This window comes from Asparagus officinalis, chromosome 2 (assembly GCF_001876935.1).
Source record: "Asparagus officinalis chromosome 2, Aspof.V1, whole genome shotgun sequence".
NCBI lineage: Eukaryota > Viridiplantae > Streptophyta > Magnoliopsida > Asparagales > Asparagaceae > Asparagus > Asparagus officinalis.
Window position 1 is genome coordinate 35,225,831 of NC_033795.1, and position 20,894 is coordinate 35,246,724.

The 20,894-nt window shown below is 37.1% G+C and overlaps 2 protein-coding genes and 1 long non-coding RNA gene across 3 annotated transcripts; all 3 read right to left on the bottom strand.

Annotated features, from left to right (window-relative positions):
• Positions 7,630-9,883, bottom strand: LOC109831050. Its single transcript, XM_020398387.1, has 6 exons — positions 9,845-9,883; positions 9,555-9,761; positions 9,383-9,490; positions 9,199-9,300; positions 7,806-8,276; positions 7,630-7,722 (listed from the first exon to the last, which is right to left on the bottom strand). Exons 1-6 carry the CDS (start codon positions 9,845-9,847, stop codon positions 7,630-7,632), a joined length of 984 nt encoding a protein of 327 aa, XP_020253976.1. The 5' UTR covers positions 9,848-9,883.
• Positions 10,338-10,687, bottom strand: LOC109829484. The gene is made up of 3 exons (XR_002244031.1): positions 10,641-10,687; positions 10,484-10,567; positions 10,338-10,415 (listed from the first exon to the last, which is right to left on the bottom strand). It is a non-coding gene; the product is annotated as an uncharacterized LOC109829484 (long non-coding RNA).
• On the bottom strand, positions 11,483-14,240 carry LOC109831051. Its single transcript, XM_020398388.1, has 2 exons — positions 11,833-14,240; positions 11,483-11,750 (listed from the first exon to the last, which is right to left on the bottom strand). Exons 1-2 carry the CDS (start codon positions 14,238-14,240, stop codon positions 11,483-11,485), a joined length of 2,676 nt encoding a protein of 891 aa, XP_020253977.1.

Here is a 20,894-nt window from a genome sequence, read left to right on the forward strand (position 1 = left end):
AGTAGAAAGGGAATGAAGAGAAATATCGTAATTAAGAAAGAACGAAAATGTGTATTAATGTATCTCTATGAATAAAATGCCCCATGTTAGTTCTAGCTAGTTCTAGCTCTAATTTATCTTAGTTCTAGGTTCTTAGACTCTCAAGTTAGTTCTAACTTGCCCCATGTTAATTCTAACCCGCCCCATCTTAGTTCTACCCCGTCCTATGTTAGTTCAAGCTAGTTCTAGCTCTAATTCATCTTAGTTCTAGGCTCTTGGGAATTGAAAAAAGCTCCTCACACCTCCGATGGAGCCCACCGAGATACCCCGATGACCCCGACAATCTCCTCCCACCTCCAATAAGCCCGGATAGTGGTAAAAAGCTCCAAGCAGCAAAGAACAAACCCGAACGGTAAGAAATTACACTGTAGAAAACTATAGTTTTGTGCCGACTTCACACGCACTTTTTGATCATCTCCAATCTCCGTTTTCGTCTATTTCTTCTTTCATGACTAGCCCTACATATTGCCTATCACCTTCAATTTGTATCACACTCTAACTCATTCTCTATCTCTCTCGGTAACATCTGAAACATCGCTCGATGACAGCAGCGAGCAGAAAACAGCAGCGCCATGCCGACTTCGCGCGTGTTTTTCGGCCACCTCCGGTCTCCGTTTTTATCACCATCTTCACTGGTGTGTAGCCCTTTATATTATCTATCACACGGTATCTTCCTTTTACTTGGGCTCATTTTCTACTTCTCATTATATCGCTTCGAATATTATTAGTTCTAACTAGTTCTAGCTCTAATTCATCTTAGTTCTAGGCTCTTGGGCTCTCAAGTTAGTTCTAACTTGCCATATGTTAGTTATAGTCCATTCCATGTTATTTCTAGCCCGCCCATATTAGTTTTAGTTAGTTTTAGCTCTAATTCATCTTAGTTCTAGACTTTTGAGTTCTCAAGTTAGTACTAACTTGCATCATGTTAGTTCTAACTCACCCTATGTTAGTTCTAGCCTACCCCATGTTAGTTCTAGCTAGTTCTAACTTTAATTCATCTTAGTTCTAAGCTCTTGGGAAAGGAGAAAAGCTCCTCCCACCTTCGGTGAAGCCCACCGAGACACCCTGATGACCCCGGAAACCTCCTCCCACCTCCATAAATCCCGGACAGCAACAAAAAGCTCCAACAACGAAGAACAAATCCGAACAGAGAGAAATTACACTGTAGAAAACTACAGTTTTGTACCGACTTCGTACGTACTTTTTAATCACCCCCAATCTCTGTTTCCATTGATTTCTTCTTAGGTGACTAGCCCTATATGTTGCCTATCACCTTCAATTTGTATCACACTCTAACTTATTCTATCTCTCTTGGTAACGTCTGAAACATCGCTCGATGGCAGCAGCGAGTAGAAAATAGCAGTACCGTGCCGACTTCGCGCGTGTTTTTCGGCCACCTTCGGTCTTTGTTTTCACCACCGTCTTTGATGGTGTGTAGCATTTTATATTGTCTATTACACGGTATCTTACTTTTACTTAGGCTCATTTTCTACTTCTCATTATATCACTTTGAATATTGTTAGTTCTAACTAGTTCTAGCTCTAATTCATTTTAGTTCTAGCCTCTTGGGCTCTCAAGTTAGTTCTAAATTACCCCATATTAGTTCTAGCCCATCCCATGTTAGTTCTAGTCCATCCATGTTAGTTCTAACTAGTTCTAGCTCTAATTCATCTTAGTTCTAGGCTCTTGAGCTCTAAAGTTTGTTCTAACTTGCCCCAGGTTAGTTCTAACCCACCCCATGTTAGTTCTAGTCCGTCCTGTGTTAGTTCTAGCTCTAATTCATCTTAGTTAAGGCTCTTGGGCTCTCAAGTTAGTTCTAACTTGTCCCATGTTAGTTCTAATCCACCCTATGTTAGTTCTATCTCACCCCATATTAGTTCTATCTAGTTCTAACTCTAATTTATCTTAGTTCTAACTAACAATATTCGAAGCGATATAACAAGAGGTAGAAAATGAGCCCAAGTAAAAATGAAGATACCGTGTGATAGAGAATATAAAGGGCTACACACCGGTGAAGACGGTGGTAAAAAATGGAGACCGGAGGTGGCCGATAAACGTGCGCGAAGTCGGCACGGCGCTGTTGTTTTCTACTCACTGCTGCCATCGAGCGATGTTTCAGACATTACCGAGAGAGATAGAGAATGAGTTAGAGCATGATATAAATTAGAGGTGATAGACAACATGTAGGGCTAGTCACCAAAGAAGAAATCAATATAAACAGAGATTGGAGGTGATCGGAAAGTACGTACGAAGTCGTCACAAAACTATAGTTTTCTACAGTGCAATTTCTCGCTGTTTGGGTTTGTTCTTTGCTGTTTGGAGCTTTTTGCCAATATCCAGGCTTGCTGGAGGTGGGAGAAGGTTGCCGGGGTCATCGAGGTGTCTCGATGGGCTCAATCGGATGTGGGAGGAGCTTCTCTCCGTTCCCAAGAGCCTAGAACTAAGATGAATTAGAGCTAGAACTAGCTAGAAATAATATGGGACATGCTAGAACTAATATGGTATGGGTTAGAACTAATATGGAGTAAGTTAGAACTAACTTGAGAGCCCAAGAGCCTAGAACTAAGATGAATTAGAGCTAGAACTAGTTAGAACTAATATGGGGTGGGCTAGAAGTAACATGGGGCGAGTTAGAACTAATATGGGGCAAGTTAGAACTAACTTGAGAGCCCAAGAGCCTAGAACTAACACGCCGCGTGCAAGAACTAACACGCAGTGTGTTAGAACAAACACGCCGTGGGTTAGAACTGATAGAAGACATGACATTATATTTCTGAAATCAGCATAGACATCACACAAATGAGCATATATCGATACCCTACGCATAAGCTCAATAGAGAAAACTGATATCAATCGACCACAAAAGAAATTTCATTTCATATGTATGTGCATAAATTTTGTATTTAGTTACGATTTTCTCTGTGGTAGGCAATATAAAGGGCTACACACCGGCGTGTTAGTTCTAGCTTGCCCTATATTAGTTCTAGGCTCTTGAGCTCTCAAGTTAGTTCTAACTTGCTCCATGTTAGTTCTAACTCACCCCATGTTAGTTCTAGCCCGCGTGTTTGTATTTAGTTACGACTTCCTCTGTGGTAGACAATATAAAGGGCTACACACCGGCGTGTTAGTTCTAACCCGCCCCATATTAGTTCTAGCTAGTTCTAGCTCTAATTCATCTTAGTTAAGGCTCTTAGGCTCTCAAGTTAGTTCTAATTTACCCCATGTTAGCTCTAACCCACCCCATGTTAGTTCTAGCCCGCTCCATATTAGTTCTAGCTAGTTCTAACTCTAATTCATCTTAGTTCTAACTAACAATACTCTAAGCGATATAACAAGAGGTAGAAAATGAGCCCAAGTAAAAAAAAGATACCGTGTGATAGACAACATAAAGGACTACACACCGACAAAGATGGTGGTGAAAACGGAGACCGGAGGTGGCCGAAAAACGTGCGCGAAGTCGGCACGGCGGTGCTGTTTTCTGCTCGTTGCTGCCGTTGAGCGATGTTTCGGACAGTACCAAGAGAGATAGAGAATGAGTTAGAGCGTGATACAAATTGAAGATGAAAGGAAACATATAGAGCTAGTCACTAAAGAAGAAATCGACAGAAACAGAGATTGGAGGTGATTGGAAAGTACGTACGAAGTCGGCACAAAACTATAGTTTTCTGCAGTGTAATTTCTCGTTGTTCGGAGATTTTCACCACTGTCCGGGCTTGTCGGGGGTGAGAGGAGATTGCCGGGGTCATTGGGGTGTCTCGGTGGGCTCCGCCGAAGGTGGGAGTAGCTTTTCTCCTTTCCCAAGATCTTAGAACTGAGATGAATTAGAGTTAGAACTAACTAGAACTAATATGGGGTAGGATAGAACTAACATGGGGTGGGTTAGAACTAACATGGGATAAGTTAGAACTAACTTGAGAGCTCAAAAGCCTAGAACTAAGATGAATTAGAGTTAGAACTAACTATAACTAACATGGAGCGGGCTAGAACTAACGTGGGGCGGGCTAGAACTAACATGGGGAAAGTTAGAACTAACTTGAGAGCCCATGAGCCTTAAACTAAGATGAGTTAAAGCTAGAACTAGTTAAAACTAATAATATTCGAAGTGATATAACGAGAAGTAGAAAATGAGCCCAAGTAAAAGGAAGATACGGTGTGATAGACAATATAAAGGGCTACACACCGGCGAAGACGGTGGTGAAAACGGAGACCGAAGGTGGCCGGAAAACGCGTGCAAAGTCGGTACAACGTTACTGTTTTCTACTCGCTGCTGCCGTCGAGCGATGTTTCGGGCGTTACCAAGAGTGAAAGGTAACGAGTTAGAGCGTGATAAAAATTGGAGATGATAGGCAACATATAGGGTTAGTCACCAAAGAAGAAATCGACGGAAATGAAGATTGGAGGTGATCGAAAAGTGCGTGTGAAGTCGGCACAAAACTGTAGTTTTCTGTAGAGCAATTTTTCGTTGTTCGGATTTGTTCTTCGCTGTTCGGAGCTTTTCACCGCTGTTCGGGCTTGTCGGAGGTGAGATGAAGTTGTCGGGCCATCGGGATGTCTCAGTGGGCTCTGCCGGAGGTGGGAGGAGCTTTTCCCCTTTTCCAAGAGCCTAGAACTAAGATGAATTATAGTTAGAACTAACTACAACTAACATGGGGTAGGCTAGAACTAACATAGGGCAAATTAGAACTAACTTGAGCGCTCAAAAACCTAGAACTAAGATGAATTAGAGTTAGAACAAGCTAAAACTAACATGGGGTGGGCTAGAACTAACATGGGATGGACTAGAACTAACATGGGGTAAGTTAGAACTGACTTGAGAGCCCGAGAGCCTAGAACTAAGATGAATTAGAGCTAGAACTCGTTAGAACTAACAATATTCGAAGCGATATAACAAGAAGTAGAAAATGAGCCAAGTAAAAGGAAGATACCGTATGATAGACAATATAAAAGGCTACACACTGGCGAAGACGGTGATGAAAACGGAGATCGAAGGTGGTCGAAAAACACGCCCGAAGTCGGTACAGCGCTGCTGTTTTCTACTCGCTGCTGCCGTCGAGCGATGTTTCGGACGTTACTAAGAGAGATAGAGAATAAGTTAAAGTATGATACAAATTAGAGGTGATAGACAACATGTAGGGCTAGTCACCAAAGAAGAAATCGGTAGAAACGGAGATTAGAGGTGATCGAAAAGTACATGCGAAGTCGTCACAAAACTACAGTTTTCTGCAGTGTAATTTCTCACCGTTCGGGTTTGTTCTTTGCTGTTTGGAGCTTTTCGCCACTGTCCTGGCTTGCCGGAGGTGGGAGGAGATTGTCGGGGTCATCGGGGTGTTTCGGTGGGCTCCGTCGGAGGTGGGAGGAGCATTTTTCCGTTCCCAAGAGCCTAGAACTAAGATGAATTAGAACTAGAACTAGCTAGAACTAACATGGGGCGGGTTAGAACTAACATAAGATGAGTTAGAACTAACATGGGGCAAGTTAGAACTAACATGGGGCAAGTTAGAACTAACTTGAGAGCCTAAGAACCTAGAACTAAGATGAATTAGAGCTAGAACTAGCTAGAACTAACATGGGGGGTTTCTTTCATAGAGATACATTAATACACATTTTCGTTCTTTCTTAATTATGACATTTCTCTTCATTCTCCTTCTACTCTACTTCTTCTTACCTTTCTTTTTCCTTTTTTTTCTTTTTCTTATTATTTTCTTCTTCTAGCTAATGGATTAATGCTCTGTGCGTCTCGGCCCGGTGACTAAAAAACATCCACAACAGAATTGGTCACAATTTGCAAATACAGAAGCTCATAAGGATAAATCCACAGTCATGTGAGAAATTAAAAACGTAGATATATTGTCAACATGAACCTCAATATTGATCAAAGTCATCTCAAATAAAAAAAAGAAAAAGTAATGTCCAAATCTCAACAGGGCACAACAACATCATCATTTACAGTAAAGATCAATCTCAAAAACCAACCTACTCTCGTAGCATCATCTTCTTAAATTCATCAAAGCATAAAACACCATCCCCATTAATATTATACCTTCGGATCATCTCCCTGCACTCCTCAACAATCTTCAATTGCCCAAGCTTTTCGAGTGTTTTCCTCAAGCTCTGCGGCGGTGATCTATGGCGAGGGAGCGGCGACGATCTACGGCGACGAGGACGGGCTGAGGACGAACTCGAGGGGAGCCTTAGGGGCCTGAGCGGAGGCGGCGATGGCGAGGAGGGTGAGGGCCAGGGTGACGAGCTTAAGAAAGCTCTTAGTTTTAGAGAGAGGAGAGAGAGAGAGAGAGAGGAGATGAGAGAGACAGAGAGAGGAGATGAGAGAGAGAGGATATGAGTGCTGGGTCTGAGGGATTGAGGAGAGAGGATAATGATAATTTGAGGATTTTAGCTTAGCTGACATGTAATAATTGATAAAAAGGGGCTGCGGTACAAAGTGTCACACATCAAGGGGCAGATCCACATGTGGAAAACTATGAAGGGCCTCGTCACATGAAGTTTCTGCTTTTAGGACCTTTACACATTTTTCCCTAAAAATAATCTACCAAGTATGATGTACCCTATTTTCTTTCATTAAAATCACATTACTACTCCGCGTGAAATATAAGTTATACCTAGTTTCTAATAAAGTAATACAAGATAACACACCTCTACTAAAAAATATCATAAAAAATATCTTATAAAATTTGATGAAACTTTATTGTAAGTGCCTGTTTTATATAAAATTTTCACTAGTAGAAAACAAGGCATTGGCGACGGGGAAATCCGTCACCAATGCCTCAAAATCCGTCACCAATACATATTAGCGACGGGCCCATTTCCGTCGCTAATAAATCCGTCGCCAATAAGTATTGGCGACGGGTTGCCCCGTCGCCAATAATTATTGTCGACGCACGACTATTGGCGACGGATTTCTTTGGCGACGGGTTACTTCCGTCGCTCAAACATTGGCGACGGATCACCCCGTCGCCAATGTGCATTGGCGATGGGGTAGTCCGTCGCTAATGTTTAAACATTAGCGACGGATCACCCCGTCACTAATGTTTATTGGCGACAGGGAAATCCGTCGCCAATGTTTAAACATTGGCGACGGACTACCCCGTCGCCAATAAACATTGGCGACGGGGTTGCTCGTCGCCAATGTTTGAACATTAGCGACGGATCACCCCGTCGCTAATGTTTATTGGTGACGGGTAGTCTGTCGCTAATGTTTTAACATTGGCGACGGATTACCCCGTGGCCAATGTTTATTGTCAACGGATTTTCCCGTCGCCAATGTATATATTTACGCAAAAAAAATTTAATTTTTCGGTAGCCTCCCATACGAGAGAATACACATATAACCTGTATCGTCCAATGACAATATTTAACAATATATCATAAAACCAACCATGATATACATTCACATTCCACACTCATTCAATTTCATCCGTCAATCCACAATATCGAATAATACTCGTCATATAATCACAATCACAATACATCTCGCATGCTCAAATAATATTCATTCACTACGCAATAAAATCACATATATATTTTATATATGTAAAATTCAAAAGTCATGATATGTCTTAACACAAGTCTCACTCACTCCTCGTCATCGTCGGCATCCCTGTTATCAGCATCGTCTGCATTAGAACGTCGTATCGTGCTGCTGCTCCCTACAATACCTCCTCCAACCTGAAAAGAATATCACTCCACATAAGATATATATATATACCAAAAATATAATAATAAATACATATATGTCGCGTCATATATACCTCTCCACCACCATGAACTTCATGCTCGGCAAACGCCAACTTAAAGATCTCTAAGTATATCGACTCAGGAAGAATCTCCTTCAACGATGGACAATCACTGAGGCGCTGCACAACATCCCAAGTCGATTGTGCACCCCCTAGCTCGCGCGTAATAATGGGAATAAATTGAAAAAACATCGAGGGTTGAACATTGTCCATTAAATACTGTCCAATTTTAGCCACGACGTACGATGTCACACTTGGTCGATTTGAGGTCGCGGACGAGTCATTTTGTATATTCCTGCTAGTGGAGACTATCCTAACTTTTGCACTTGATAAAGGCACCCTCCCTTTCTTGATTGGTTTAGAGCCATAAACTCCATCAACAATTTCCCTCCATTGCTCTCTAGTCATGCGATTAGGATCGGTAGGAGTGTTCTCTATGCTCTGAGACTGGGACAAGACAAAGTCTTGTGAAGCTTCAAGCGCCTCCTAAATAACATATAGCAATAGAAATAAATAAATTAGGGCAGTCTTAAGCAATGGAACTCAACCAATAGAAATAAATAAATTAAGACAATGTTATGAATTAAGTGCAAAGCTATATGATCACTTTCTTATTTCATTTATAGTCGACCTTTTTCAGCTATGATTCTGAAAGAAAAAGATATGTCACTGGACATGCATTTTTTACCTTCTTCGTCAAACATACTGGTATAATATGAGCCGTGCAGCCTAGGCTTTAAGTTCATGACTGTTACAAATACATCACAGCTAAGCTTGAAGTTCATGACTCTGTTACAAATACCTGGAAAAAATAAGGTGAACTGCATGTCCCTGTTCCTAGTCGGGGATGGAACATGGTTATCAAGTGCCTGGGGTCATAAAGTGTGACACAGTAACTTTTAAACATGAAGGGATGACGACATTTCCGTAGTAAATTTATATGCATATTTATGTGCATTTGCCTATGTGGTTCCATTAGCATGAGAACTTGTATGAAACCGCATGTGTAAGAAGGAAATAGATGGATGCATGCAGAAAAGCATGCATTCTTGCATTCAGCATATGATATGGTTAGAAATGTTATCACAATTTTTAACAAAGTGTGAAAAGTGAATGTGAAAGTTCCAGTATATACCAAGTAAAGAAACACGATGAATAAGCATGCACGCATATCCTTATTTAAGGCCTTACACAGGCAATATCTGCATTTGGAAAATATATGTAAACTTGATGATGAAGCTATCACTTAATTCAGCAAAAACATCAATTGTTCCATGAATGTTTTAGAAAGCACATGAATGAATAATTAAGCAGATATGAATGCATTACACTATAAATGGTATTCGAACATTAATGAATTCTAATTAGAAATACATGTGTGCAAATATGAAATTAAGTTTATACTTACATGCATATCCTTAATTTTTGTCATCTTTTCCACCTTATCATAGCCCTCGGGTGGTGTATATGCATTTCTAGCAAGAAGAGTTGGCGGCATAGTCAAGGCGTCCTATGATTAATCAAATTTCAAGGTATTTCTAATAACGTATGAAAATAGTAACATGAGTTGAGTTTTAATATTTTGATCTAACTGGATTTTCACGCAAATATTTATGCTCGATCCGAGCGTAGGGAGTAGCTCCTAGAAAGTGATCATATAGCTTTGCACCGCGATTAGCCGATGCTATCGAACATTTATCCTTCAAAATAAAGTAATTTTTCAGTATATGTGGTGGTAATATAATTAATTAAAAAATAACTCACCTTCTTCTCGCCCTCCCACTCGATAATGAGAGTCATCCAATTATAAGGAGGAACCCTCTTATCAAGCTGATGAATCCGCTTCCAATCAATGGTTATATCTGTAAAGTATTGACTCTTAAGTCTACTCCTCCACCCCCGAAGCATCTTGCTCGCTCTACTCATTACGTAATCCCAAGAGTCCGGGTTGTCCTCAAGGCAATAGTGATTCTACAAATTAGGTGTTACAAAAACATGCAATATTAAAAAATTAAATAAATATTTATTGAAAAAACAATATAATGAATAATTACCATGAGCCTCTCCCATATCTTCTTTATTCCATTCCATTGTTGTTCATCAAAATTATGAGCGATGTTAATGTGGTGTGGGTCTCTGATTAAACAACCGATCAAATTATTAAATCTGACCGCGTAATCTCCAACTGGAATGTTGCCCATCCACCCCAAAATGGCTCGATAACCTTTAGGAGGTACCTTCGTAAACAGATCACTACCGTGTCTACCGGCCTTCTCGTAGTCCTTGTTCCCTACAAAGACAGAGAGATATTTTTTTAAAAACTTCAATAATTAAATAACGAAGATTGATCAATATTTTACATGATATTCTTACCCATTTCCCTCAACTTATCTGACATCGCCTTTTCTAGTCTCTGCTTTATTATACTATCCTTGTTTTTAATGTCTTCTCTCCTTTTTTTATAGTTCCTATCGCATTTCTTTTGCAATGTGATAGCCTTTTCTGGTAAGGGGATGGAATTTACTGCTTCAGTCCATGGACGGAGACATTCAACTTCCGACTGAGAAGATCTCGCAAAAGACTCGTGTTGGATCTCGTCATCACTGGATCCATCATGATGATTGTCTGCAATATAAAATGTGAAATAAATATTTATAGGAACATAAAATATCCATGGACATTAAAATTAATACCTAGACCAGGCGATGAATCCCGATGATGACGTTGACTCATAGGTGGACTCATAGGAGATGCATGTGTATCTGTCCCCGCAATATCTACGAAAGTAATAAAAATAATATAGGTAAATAAGTTTCTCAATTAACTTAATGATATTAAATAAATTAATACCTTCAACGGGTGAGGATCCATGTAGAGATAATGGACTACTATAAGGTCGTGAGGACATTCCTACACGTAAAAAATATAATTATAAATGCGAAATATGCATATTTATATCACAAACACAATTTATTTGAACAAATTAATATTTATACCTGATGATGAATTTGCTTGATTGTGGGAAACTTCCCCTATGCGCTTTATCCTTCGGCTCATCTGCATCTTAAATGATTATTCAATTTATTGAAGCAAAATAAGTGAATGTTGAAAATTGCATTGACAAAATAAAAAATATATATTAAAACGACAAAGTTAATACTTTAAATTTTAAAAGTACTAATATTTCGACATTCAATCTCCTACATTACGAATATCAAGCCGATTTTGCGGAGTATACATATTAAGAGAAGATAGCCATGACCCCACTGTTTTGGGTAACTCTCTCCTCCTCAATCCCCAACTTTTGAAATAAAAACCCATTCACACGATATCCGCTGCATTGTTTAACTGTGTAGTGTGGCCCGTGTGCATGAATTCTTATCTCTTCTGATATTGGTAAACCAGCTAATATTTGTCTTTCTACCTAATGTTGAACAAAATAACAAACAAACGATTGTTAAGAAGTTATTCTAAATTTTCTCAAAGTTAATTAAATTATAAATTCACAAAACTTACTTCAGCTGCAACCCATTTCAGAAATTTTTTTTTCATGTATTTTGGCAATTTGATTCCGTGCTGACGGCCCAGTTATTTCTAACTGCAACTCCTCCAAATGTCGACTATTGATACAATATAAGAGATTAATAATTATATAAATAAAAAAATTATCACTTTTATTAAAGTTAATATACTTACTTTCGATAATTTTCAAAGATCTCCAGATTGTGCAAGACGAATGCATGAGCTTGTTCCAAGTCTATTCTGGAGTAATCCTTGTTCATCTTGGTACTGCCATGAAAAGTGGCATCTCTTTTACTAATTTGTGTATTATTATTTGCATCTCCACCTCGCATATATCGAGAGGCAAAAGACATGCATTCATTTGCAACGTAATGGTCAGCAATCGAACCCTCCGGATGAGCTCGATTGCGCATTATGCGCTTCAAGAAACCCAAATATCTAAAAAAACAAAAATAACTTTAGTTATTAAGATAAAATAATTACATGTTAGGTAAAGTGACTTTATTGAATTTTAACTAACCTCTCCATGGGATACATCCAACGATAGTTAACTGGACCTCCGAGTAATGCCTCATCTACAAGATGATGTGTAAGATGGACCATAATAGTAAAAAATGAGGGAGGGAAGAATAACTCCATTTTGCAAAGGGTTTCATTCATTTCTCCTTTTAGTGTCTTAAATTCTGTAACATTGATAACTTTTGAGCATAACTTTCTAAAAAATCCACAGAATTCAATTATAACCTTTGCTACTTCATCATCAGCCATATTGTTACGGAGTGCTGTGGGAAGCAATTGGTGAAGAAGGATGTGATAATCATGAGTCTTAAGTCCCAAAATTTTTCGCTCTTTCACCTGGACATTATTTGAAATATTAGAACAGTAACCATCTGGCGACTTTACCGATTTGAGCACCTCACAGAATCTTTGCATCTCAACCTTTGTCATCGTAATGCGAGATGAGGGCAACTCAAATTTGCCTTCAGTAACTTCTCGTGCTTGCAGATCATGTCGGATGTTCAATGCATTCAAGTCTCGCCGAGCTCGTAAATCGTCCTTTGATTTCTTACCATCCTGTAAGAGTGTGGACAACAGGTTATCACATATATTTTTTTCAATATGCATTACATCTAGGTTATGCCGAATTTTTAGCTTTTGCCAGTACGGTAGCTGAAAAAATATACTAAATTTTGTCCATCCTTTTGGTAATTCCTCATCACGTGTCTCATCCGTAATGCACACTTTTCTCTTTCGTTTCGGTGCCTTCTTCATAATGGAAATGCGTCTTGGAGCTAGAATATCTTCTCTTGTATATCGGCTCTTTCCAAACTTATTTTTAGGATATCCCTCAAATAATTCTACAATTTCATCTCCAGTCATTACGTGCGGCTCTCCTCTTTTCTCTTCTTGGCCATCAAACTTATTCGCCCACCTTTTCCCTCTGTATTTATGTCCTTTACGTAACCATCTTCTGTTAAACCAATAACACATCTTTCTACTGTGTTGTAAATGAAAGCCTTCAAAGTTTGGACCACATACGGGACAAGCAAATGTTCCTTTTGTAGACCAACCGGAGAGATTAGCATAAGCTGGAAAATCATTAATGGTCCACATAAGAATAGCACGAAGATTAAACGTTTGACGGGAAAATGCATCATACGTTTGGACCCCTTCATCCCAGAGAAGTTTTAACTCATCAATTAACGGCTCCATGAACACATCTATGTCATTACCGGGTGAGTGTTTGCCTGGTATCAGCAATGAAAGGATCATATACGGTTGCTTCATACAAAGTCGAGGTGGTAAATTATAAGGTATTAACACAATGGGCCAAGTAGACCAACCTGAACTCATAATGCCAAACGGGTTGAATCCGTCACTAGATAGACCGAGTCTAACATTCCTGCACTCTGTGGAAAACCAAGGAAAAGATTGATCAACATGCTCCCATGCATCTGCATCTGCCGGATGCCTGAGTTTACCATCAACTACGCGTCCTTCCTTATGCCACCGCATGTTTTTAGCTGTGTCTTTTGTCATATACAACCTCTGTAAACGCGGTACTAAGGGAAAATGTCGGAGCACCTTCGCTGGAATTTTCTTCGGCTGCTTAACAGGCTCATCTGCCTTTCGTGTTGAAGTGCGTGTATTCTTTCTCCAACGAGACACTCCACACTTTGGACATTCTTCAAGCTTCTCATTATCCTTATAATACAGGATACAATCATTAGGACACGCATGGATTTTTGTGTAATCTAAACCGAGAGCGCCAACGATCTTATTTGCATCATAACATTTTTCTGGTATACTATTCTCTCCATCCGGAATTACCTTGCGTAATAAATTAAGAAGCATTTGAAAATATTTATCTGCCATTCCGCTGAGGGTCTTAATACGCATCAGTTGAAGAATAAACGACAATCTACTATACTCTGAGCAACCGGCATACAAATCCTTTTCGTCATCTTCTAATAACTTCATTAAACTTTTAAAGCTATCGGTATCACGCACATCATCAACATTTTCGACACCTTCTGCATCTTCGGGAACTTCAAGAACCTCCGGAAATTCTACAACTTCTGTAACTGCGGCAATATCATTGAACATTGCATGTGTATCGTCTATTCTTAAATTTATATTTCCGTCAGCTGGTTCAATATCGTCATCTTCTCCGTGAAATATCCAATATTTGTACTTTTCATCAAATCCCCATCTTTCTAAGTGTTTTCGTATAGTAACTCTATCCACCAAACCCCTATTTCTGCAAAAACTACATGGACAAAACAGTAAATCATTTTCTAACTTCCTCGGATTCGCATACGCATACTCAAGGAACGCTTCCCATCCTTTACGATATCGAGTGTCACCTCCCGCTCTTCTTTTCATAATAGGAATATCAATCCACGACTTGTCAGGAACTTGTCTCATCTGTATATTAAGTATAATTCTATAGTTGATTTCTGTGAATACTAAGTATGTGAACTTTCTCTTTTATAATTGTCATTGTTGCACTAAATTGGACTAAACACTATATATCTACGTAATAAACTTCATTGTCTACATTTGAACAAACAATAGGTTAGTCTAAAACTTTCTCGGCTGTCATAGGAAGGCTTCTATCCCATTAAGAATATAGTAGTGCTTACATCTAACTTTGAATACTTTGTGCATTTTTATTTCTAGAAAATTTCGGCAGCACCTACCCACTGTTCTCCGAGTACACTGTGCGGATGTTATTATGCGTATCGATAATAGATCAAAATCGATAAATAATAAACCAAAACGCATAACAACATACGCTTATTGTACACGGAGAACAACGAGTACGTGTGACCAAAATTTTCTAGAAATAAAAATGCACAAAGTATACAAAGTTAGATGTGTGCACTACTATATTCCTAACCCGTCCGAACTGGACAGATCCAATAGTTACGTACCAATTATTTCTACTTATAATATAAGGTAAACGATCAATTTCGGTATAGAATTAAATTTCATACCGAAATTTGAGTCGTCTATCTTATTTTATAACTCCAAAAAAATTGGTAGTAATTATTGGACGGGGATCTACGGTTGTCGTTAACTAATTTTTTATTCACCTATAATGGATATATAACATATTTTTTGTGTTATATATCACACTAAGTATAATTGGCATTAGAGTAGCATTTAAGTTCAGTTTTAGTAAGGCATGAATAGTATTGGTTATTGTTGGATTATTACGATATTAAGGTTATGATTAGGGTAATATTAGATTTTTTGTGAAAGTAGAGTTAAAAATAGGTCATTTAGGTTTAGGATAACTACATTTGCATGATTATGATCAACTAACAACATTAAATTGCATAATAAGTTTATAATATTAAAAAACAAAAAACTAGAAATATGTGAAGACAAAACTTTCAATGAGGTGGAGGATGCCGACGGTGGTTGGAGTTGAGGATGGAGGCGTTCGAATAATGAGTCTGCGATTTAGTATAATTAAAGTCCAAAATATTTAATTAGTTAGGTAAAGAATAAAAATTGTCTTTCAAATTGACTTAAAATTGACTTAAAAAAGGACAAACTCATGCTATCTGATCACGTGACTACACACACACGTCATGCTTAGAAAGAGGCATAAAAGATCACATAACAATATAGACTTGAAAAAGGACAAACTCATGCTATCTGATCACGTGACTACACACACGTCATGCTTAGAAAGAGGCATAAAAGATCACATAACAATTTTTTAAGATCATAATGTTGTATAACAAATTATCAACTTCTCTTGTGAGTATAAAACAAGGGCTTAACTTGTAACAACTTATGAGAATTAGCCTGCATACATCCTGTTTACTTATTTGATTCAAGGGTTGGATCCGGCGGCGGTGCAAGGAGGGCTGGACGCTGGATCCGAACGGAGGCGGGGGCGCGCGGACAGAGGGCGGGCGCGCGTTCGGTTGTAGGGAGGCGATTCGGGCAGGGGGGCCGTCGCCGGGCCGGAGGCCGCGGCTCGGAGCCGGGGGCACGGGGGGAGGCGAGCGCAGGGGAGCCGAGCGCCGTTAGCTTGTTTGGGATTCTGGGAATGAAGGAAAAAGAGAGAGAGATAGGGCCTGCAGAATTGAAGTTGATGGAAGCGGCTGCTAGGGTTTTTTGGCAAAGTTTTGAAAAATGTTTTAAGTTTAACCCTTTTACAGTTTTAATGTTTTCAATTAGTACCCAAAAGTGTTTTAACTTTGAACAGGGTTTCTAGAAAACAACAAAAAGTCCTCAATAATAGGACTTATAATGCCGATACGCTCGCTTGACCCGAGGTTAAATTATATCCCTCACATCTATTGCCTTCTTCCAAAATTTACTCACTCAAATCATGAAATTTCTATACACATCCCTCAAATCATCATAATATCTTACAAATTAGTTACAATCTGAATATCACTACTGTGCAGAAAGAACATATCATACTATATTTACAAATAGTTTATCGAATATGTACATGATCAAATCGAATCCGAACGTAACCCTGTGTAAATTCCTTATTCATGTTATAAGTCGAATATTAAATTTTATTGCATTTAATACTAAGAATGAACTGTACTGAATCAACTTTGACCAGAATATCTTTTGGTTTAGAATCCACGTTGGTGTTGATTTGGTAATTGTGGATGGAGTTCTACCATTAAAAATGTAGTGCTTAAACTGCTATTTAACAATTAACAATTATCCTTCAATTTTCCGCAGTAACTAGTTGAGTAGTTTTTCAAATTTGAAGATAATTTAATTAGAGTAGTGATTAAAATAAAAAGAAAAATTGAAGCATTATTACTACAATTTTTAACTGTTTAGTGGTATTAATGTCATTTGGGGTTATTTTAGAATGTTTCTAAGAATTAGAAAGACAGAAGAACAAAAATAAAGTTAAAATGTTTAATTTTAGAAAAGAAATATTCGTTTTAAATCTTAACTATTATTACCATGAGTTTCCCTTGACTTTTCAAATTATAAAAATCCAATCGTTTGTTTGGAGCCTAGTTCGGTTTTTCTTTTCTTAGTAATTGCTCTGTTTTCAAGAGAGTTTGGATTTTGGAATATTTTAACATGAATCTACAATGCTTTGCGATAAAAATTAACTTGCAACTTTTTCTTTCTTTTATAACTGGCAAATACATATGTTAATTATACTATATATATTATTATATATATATACTAATATAATATAGTATATATATATATATATATATATATATATATAATATTAATATCATATCAATATATATATATATATATATATATATATATTATATCATATATATATATATATATATATATTATAATATATATCATATATTATATATTATTATGAAAAGTGAATCCAAGGTGACCCACCGCCTATGCTCCCACCGTAAGGACGCGAACCTAAAATCACATCATTCCCTGAATATTTTTTTTTACGATCCGCTCAACCGGTTGACTGATCCTAACACATTCCCTTAAACCTAAACACCACAATTTTGGGGTGGGCAACCCGTCGGTTTTTTTTTTGTAACCCTTCCATGCCACGTCCGTCGTAATTCTTAAACGGTTTCGAATGAATAGAAACTGTTTTTTGAACTTGCACTCCAACGAAATGGTCAAAACCACGAACGGTTTTCACCCCAACAATTAGTGGTGTTTTTGAGTTTTTAAGCAACACTAATGTAGATGCAGTTCAAATGGAGCGTATCGTAAAAAAAATATTAGGGAAATGACTGTGATTTTTTAGGCCCGTGTCCTTTTAGGTTGGGAACAGCTAAGGTGGTCACGCTTAGATTCACTTTTCTCTATAATTATAATTATATATATATATATTATATAATATAGTATACCTATATATATATATATATATATATATAGTTTGTTTTGACCTACTATCTTCAGCAAGCTTATGTATATGTTTTGAGTTGAGGTACGTGATATAAAGTGTCAGGCTTGACTCGTACACGGGACTTGTCTTGTGCAAGGGTCGATGTTGTCTCGTAACCCGTGTTTATGAATATTCACTGAAGTTTTGGAGCGTGACAATTTTCATTCATTTCTTTAGTGATTAAATATCATTTAGCTCATCTCAAATTCATTAATGATGTAGAGGGCGACATAGAATCTGCTAGCATAAAGAATAATAGAGCTCATATCGAATCTGCTAGCATAAAGAATAAAGAGTAGTAATAGAGCTCATCGGATTTTCTAGCATAAAGGAGTAAAAAACAATTTAAACTAACATAGAACTCCTAATTAATTGAAAAGATATATGATAAGTTCTGGTATATCATTTGCAAAATCAATATGGTTACTGTTCATAACGCGTATAACTAAAAAGTGATATCCTCATTGGCGACGGATTCGATATAACTCATTTGGACCTTTAAATCTAACTATTATACAGTATCTCTTAACTCTTTAATTATAAAAATCCACGCCATTTGCGACGCTATATATAGTTGTCTCATTTACAACGAGTGGAAACCCAATTTCATTAAAAACTTCTTTTTTTCGCGCCAATATATATCATATTCCTAATTAATTAAAAAGGGCTATGATAAGTTTGGATATAGCATTAGCAATATCAATATGGTTACATGTTCGTGACACGTATAACTAAAAATGATCTCCTAGGTATCTCACCATTTTCTCATTATTTTCACTTTTCGCATCATTTTCTCTAAACTAATCAAAGTCATCATTTTCTCTAAACGAATACTTATCAAATATCAAAGTATATCTATTTCGTTAAAGAATTTAATTTTCGAGTATTAAAGAATAATTCATAAATAAGAATTGCTATAGCATTAGCAATATCAATATGGTTACATGTTCGTGACACGTATAACTAAAAATGATCTCCTAGGTATCTCACCATTTTCTCATTATTTTCACTTTTCGCATCATTTTCTCTAAACTAATCAAAGTCATCATTTTCTCTAAACGAATACTTATCAAATATCAAAGTATATCTATTTCGTTAAAGAATTTAATTTTCGAGTATTAAAGAATAATTCATAAATAAGAATTATTCCTTTTAATATATATGATATGAGTATTGGCGACGGATTCGATCTGTCGCCGGATAGAATCCGTCGCCAATACTCATTGGCGACGGATTCGATCCGTCGCCAATGTTTTTCCGTCGCCTAAAGTTATTGGCGACGGAAAATCATTGGCGACGGATTGAAATCCGTCGCCAATACAAACATTGGCGACGGGGATAACCCGGTCTCCAATGTTCCGTCGCCAATGTTTTTATTGGCGACGGATTTAAAATCCGTCGCCAATACCCCGTCGCCAATGCCCTGTTTTCTACTAGTGTAATTGGATGATTAAGTTTCTGTATTTGCTGCGCATGCATTTCCACCTGTATAATGCTAGTACTATATTAAGAACTTTGTGAGGGTAGAAATTTTTCTAAAAAATGAGGAATGCCCTTAAAATCCACTAAAGACATGAGGGTAATTTTATTATTTCACATGAATAGTAAATCCTCCACAATTCCCTATGTATCATTTTTCTTATTCATAACTAATCAAAAACACTTAACATATTCCCTCCCTAACAAACAATGCAATAAAAGAACTTTGTGAGCAAACATTCTACAAGAAGATGCAAACCTTTCAAATAAAAATTTAAAATATAGTAAAATAATGCAATTATAATTATTAAATCTAGGAATCTCAAAATTTTCAAGGGAAAATTTTGTATATCAACCTCAAACTAAAGATTTTTCCTAATCATTATATAGTTTTAAGGATGGAATACAATGATGGATAACAAGTAGTGAGGTATTTATATAATTACTACTTTCAAAAATATAAAATAATGGTTTCGAAGAATAAAATCAAAGACCTTAACATTAACATTTATAGTTATAGAAATATATATAACTTATTTTATTTAAAAATCTAGGTTATGACCACCCATTTTTAATTTTATAATACAAAATTTTGACCATGTGCATTTAAGTTAATTCAAGTTAATTTCGGATTACATTTATTTCCTGTCAATTCAACTATTAACATGAAAATTTAAATTGGGTGTAGCCATTTAAATAAACATTAAAGAAAATAAATAATCACAATGATAAAGTTTAGAGTTGTAAGTAAGCAAAAACCAACAAAGTGGAACCGAGAAACAAACTTTAGTAAGGAAATAAACCAAATCTACTTGATCATGGTATTTAACCACGTGCAATCTATGTGCATTGCACGTGCATAAAACCTAGTAAACATAAACTAGGTAGCTTTGATGCACGTACTCTCTCATCTCCTCAAACAACTACGCATAAATCCCCTTGCACCTTCCTTTTTTTCCAAACAAAAGATTGATTCTCTTATTCCTTTTGGTCATAAAAGTTTGTAATCTATCATCTACCCAAGAGATCATGAATTAGCTGCCAAAAAAAAGGAGAAAGCTAATCAAGTTTGTTGTTGACCATATAAATAAATGCTAAGTCCTTGCACTTATTTATAAAGTCTTTGTACTCCCCTCAATCTGAATCTATGCACTTATCTATAGTCTATAGAGTTTCTGCCTATAGAGTCTATGTGCTCTTTTGGAGTCTATACTCCCCTCATTAGAGTCTATGTACTCTTTCAGAGCCCCTTACTCTTCGAAACTTCTTTTTCTAAGAGAAGTATAACTTTATAACTATATGAGAGATGCAAAATTTTCTGAATCATGTAAAACGAGAAACAAAATTCTTTTTTTGAAACGTACACCAAAAAGAGAATATATATAAAGAAAAACAAAGTAGAAAATAAAACAAAATGGCAATATGTTTGCCAATAAGAGACTTTGGTGATAAAATAAACATAATGGGTGTTAGATACATATTTAAGCTTCTTGAATAAATTGGTTGTATCAAATCTTTGCACGAATCCTACGCAACTAAAGGATTAGAGCCACATGGATAATAATTTTGACCCATGCATAAATCCTGTCTCTATTCAGTTTCCCGAATGTGTAGACTTTATAACATTAAAAAAAATTCTAAAACTGCAATAAAGAATCCCTTGATGTGTTTCCAACTTTCCAAACAAAAAGACCAACGTGAAAGTTCAAAATGCA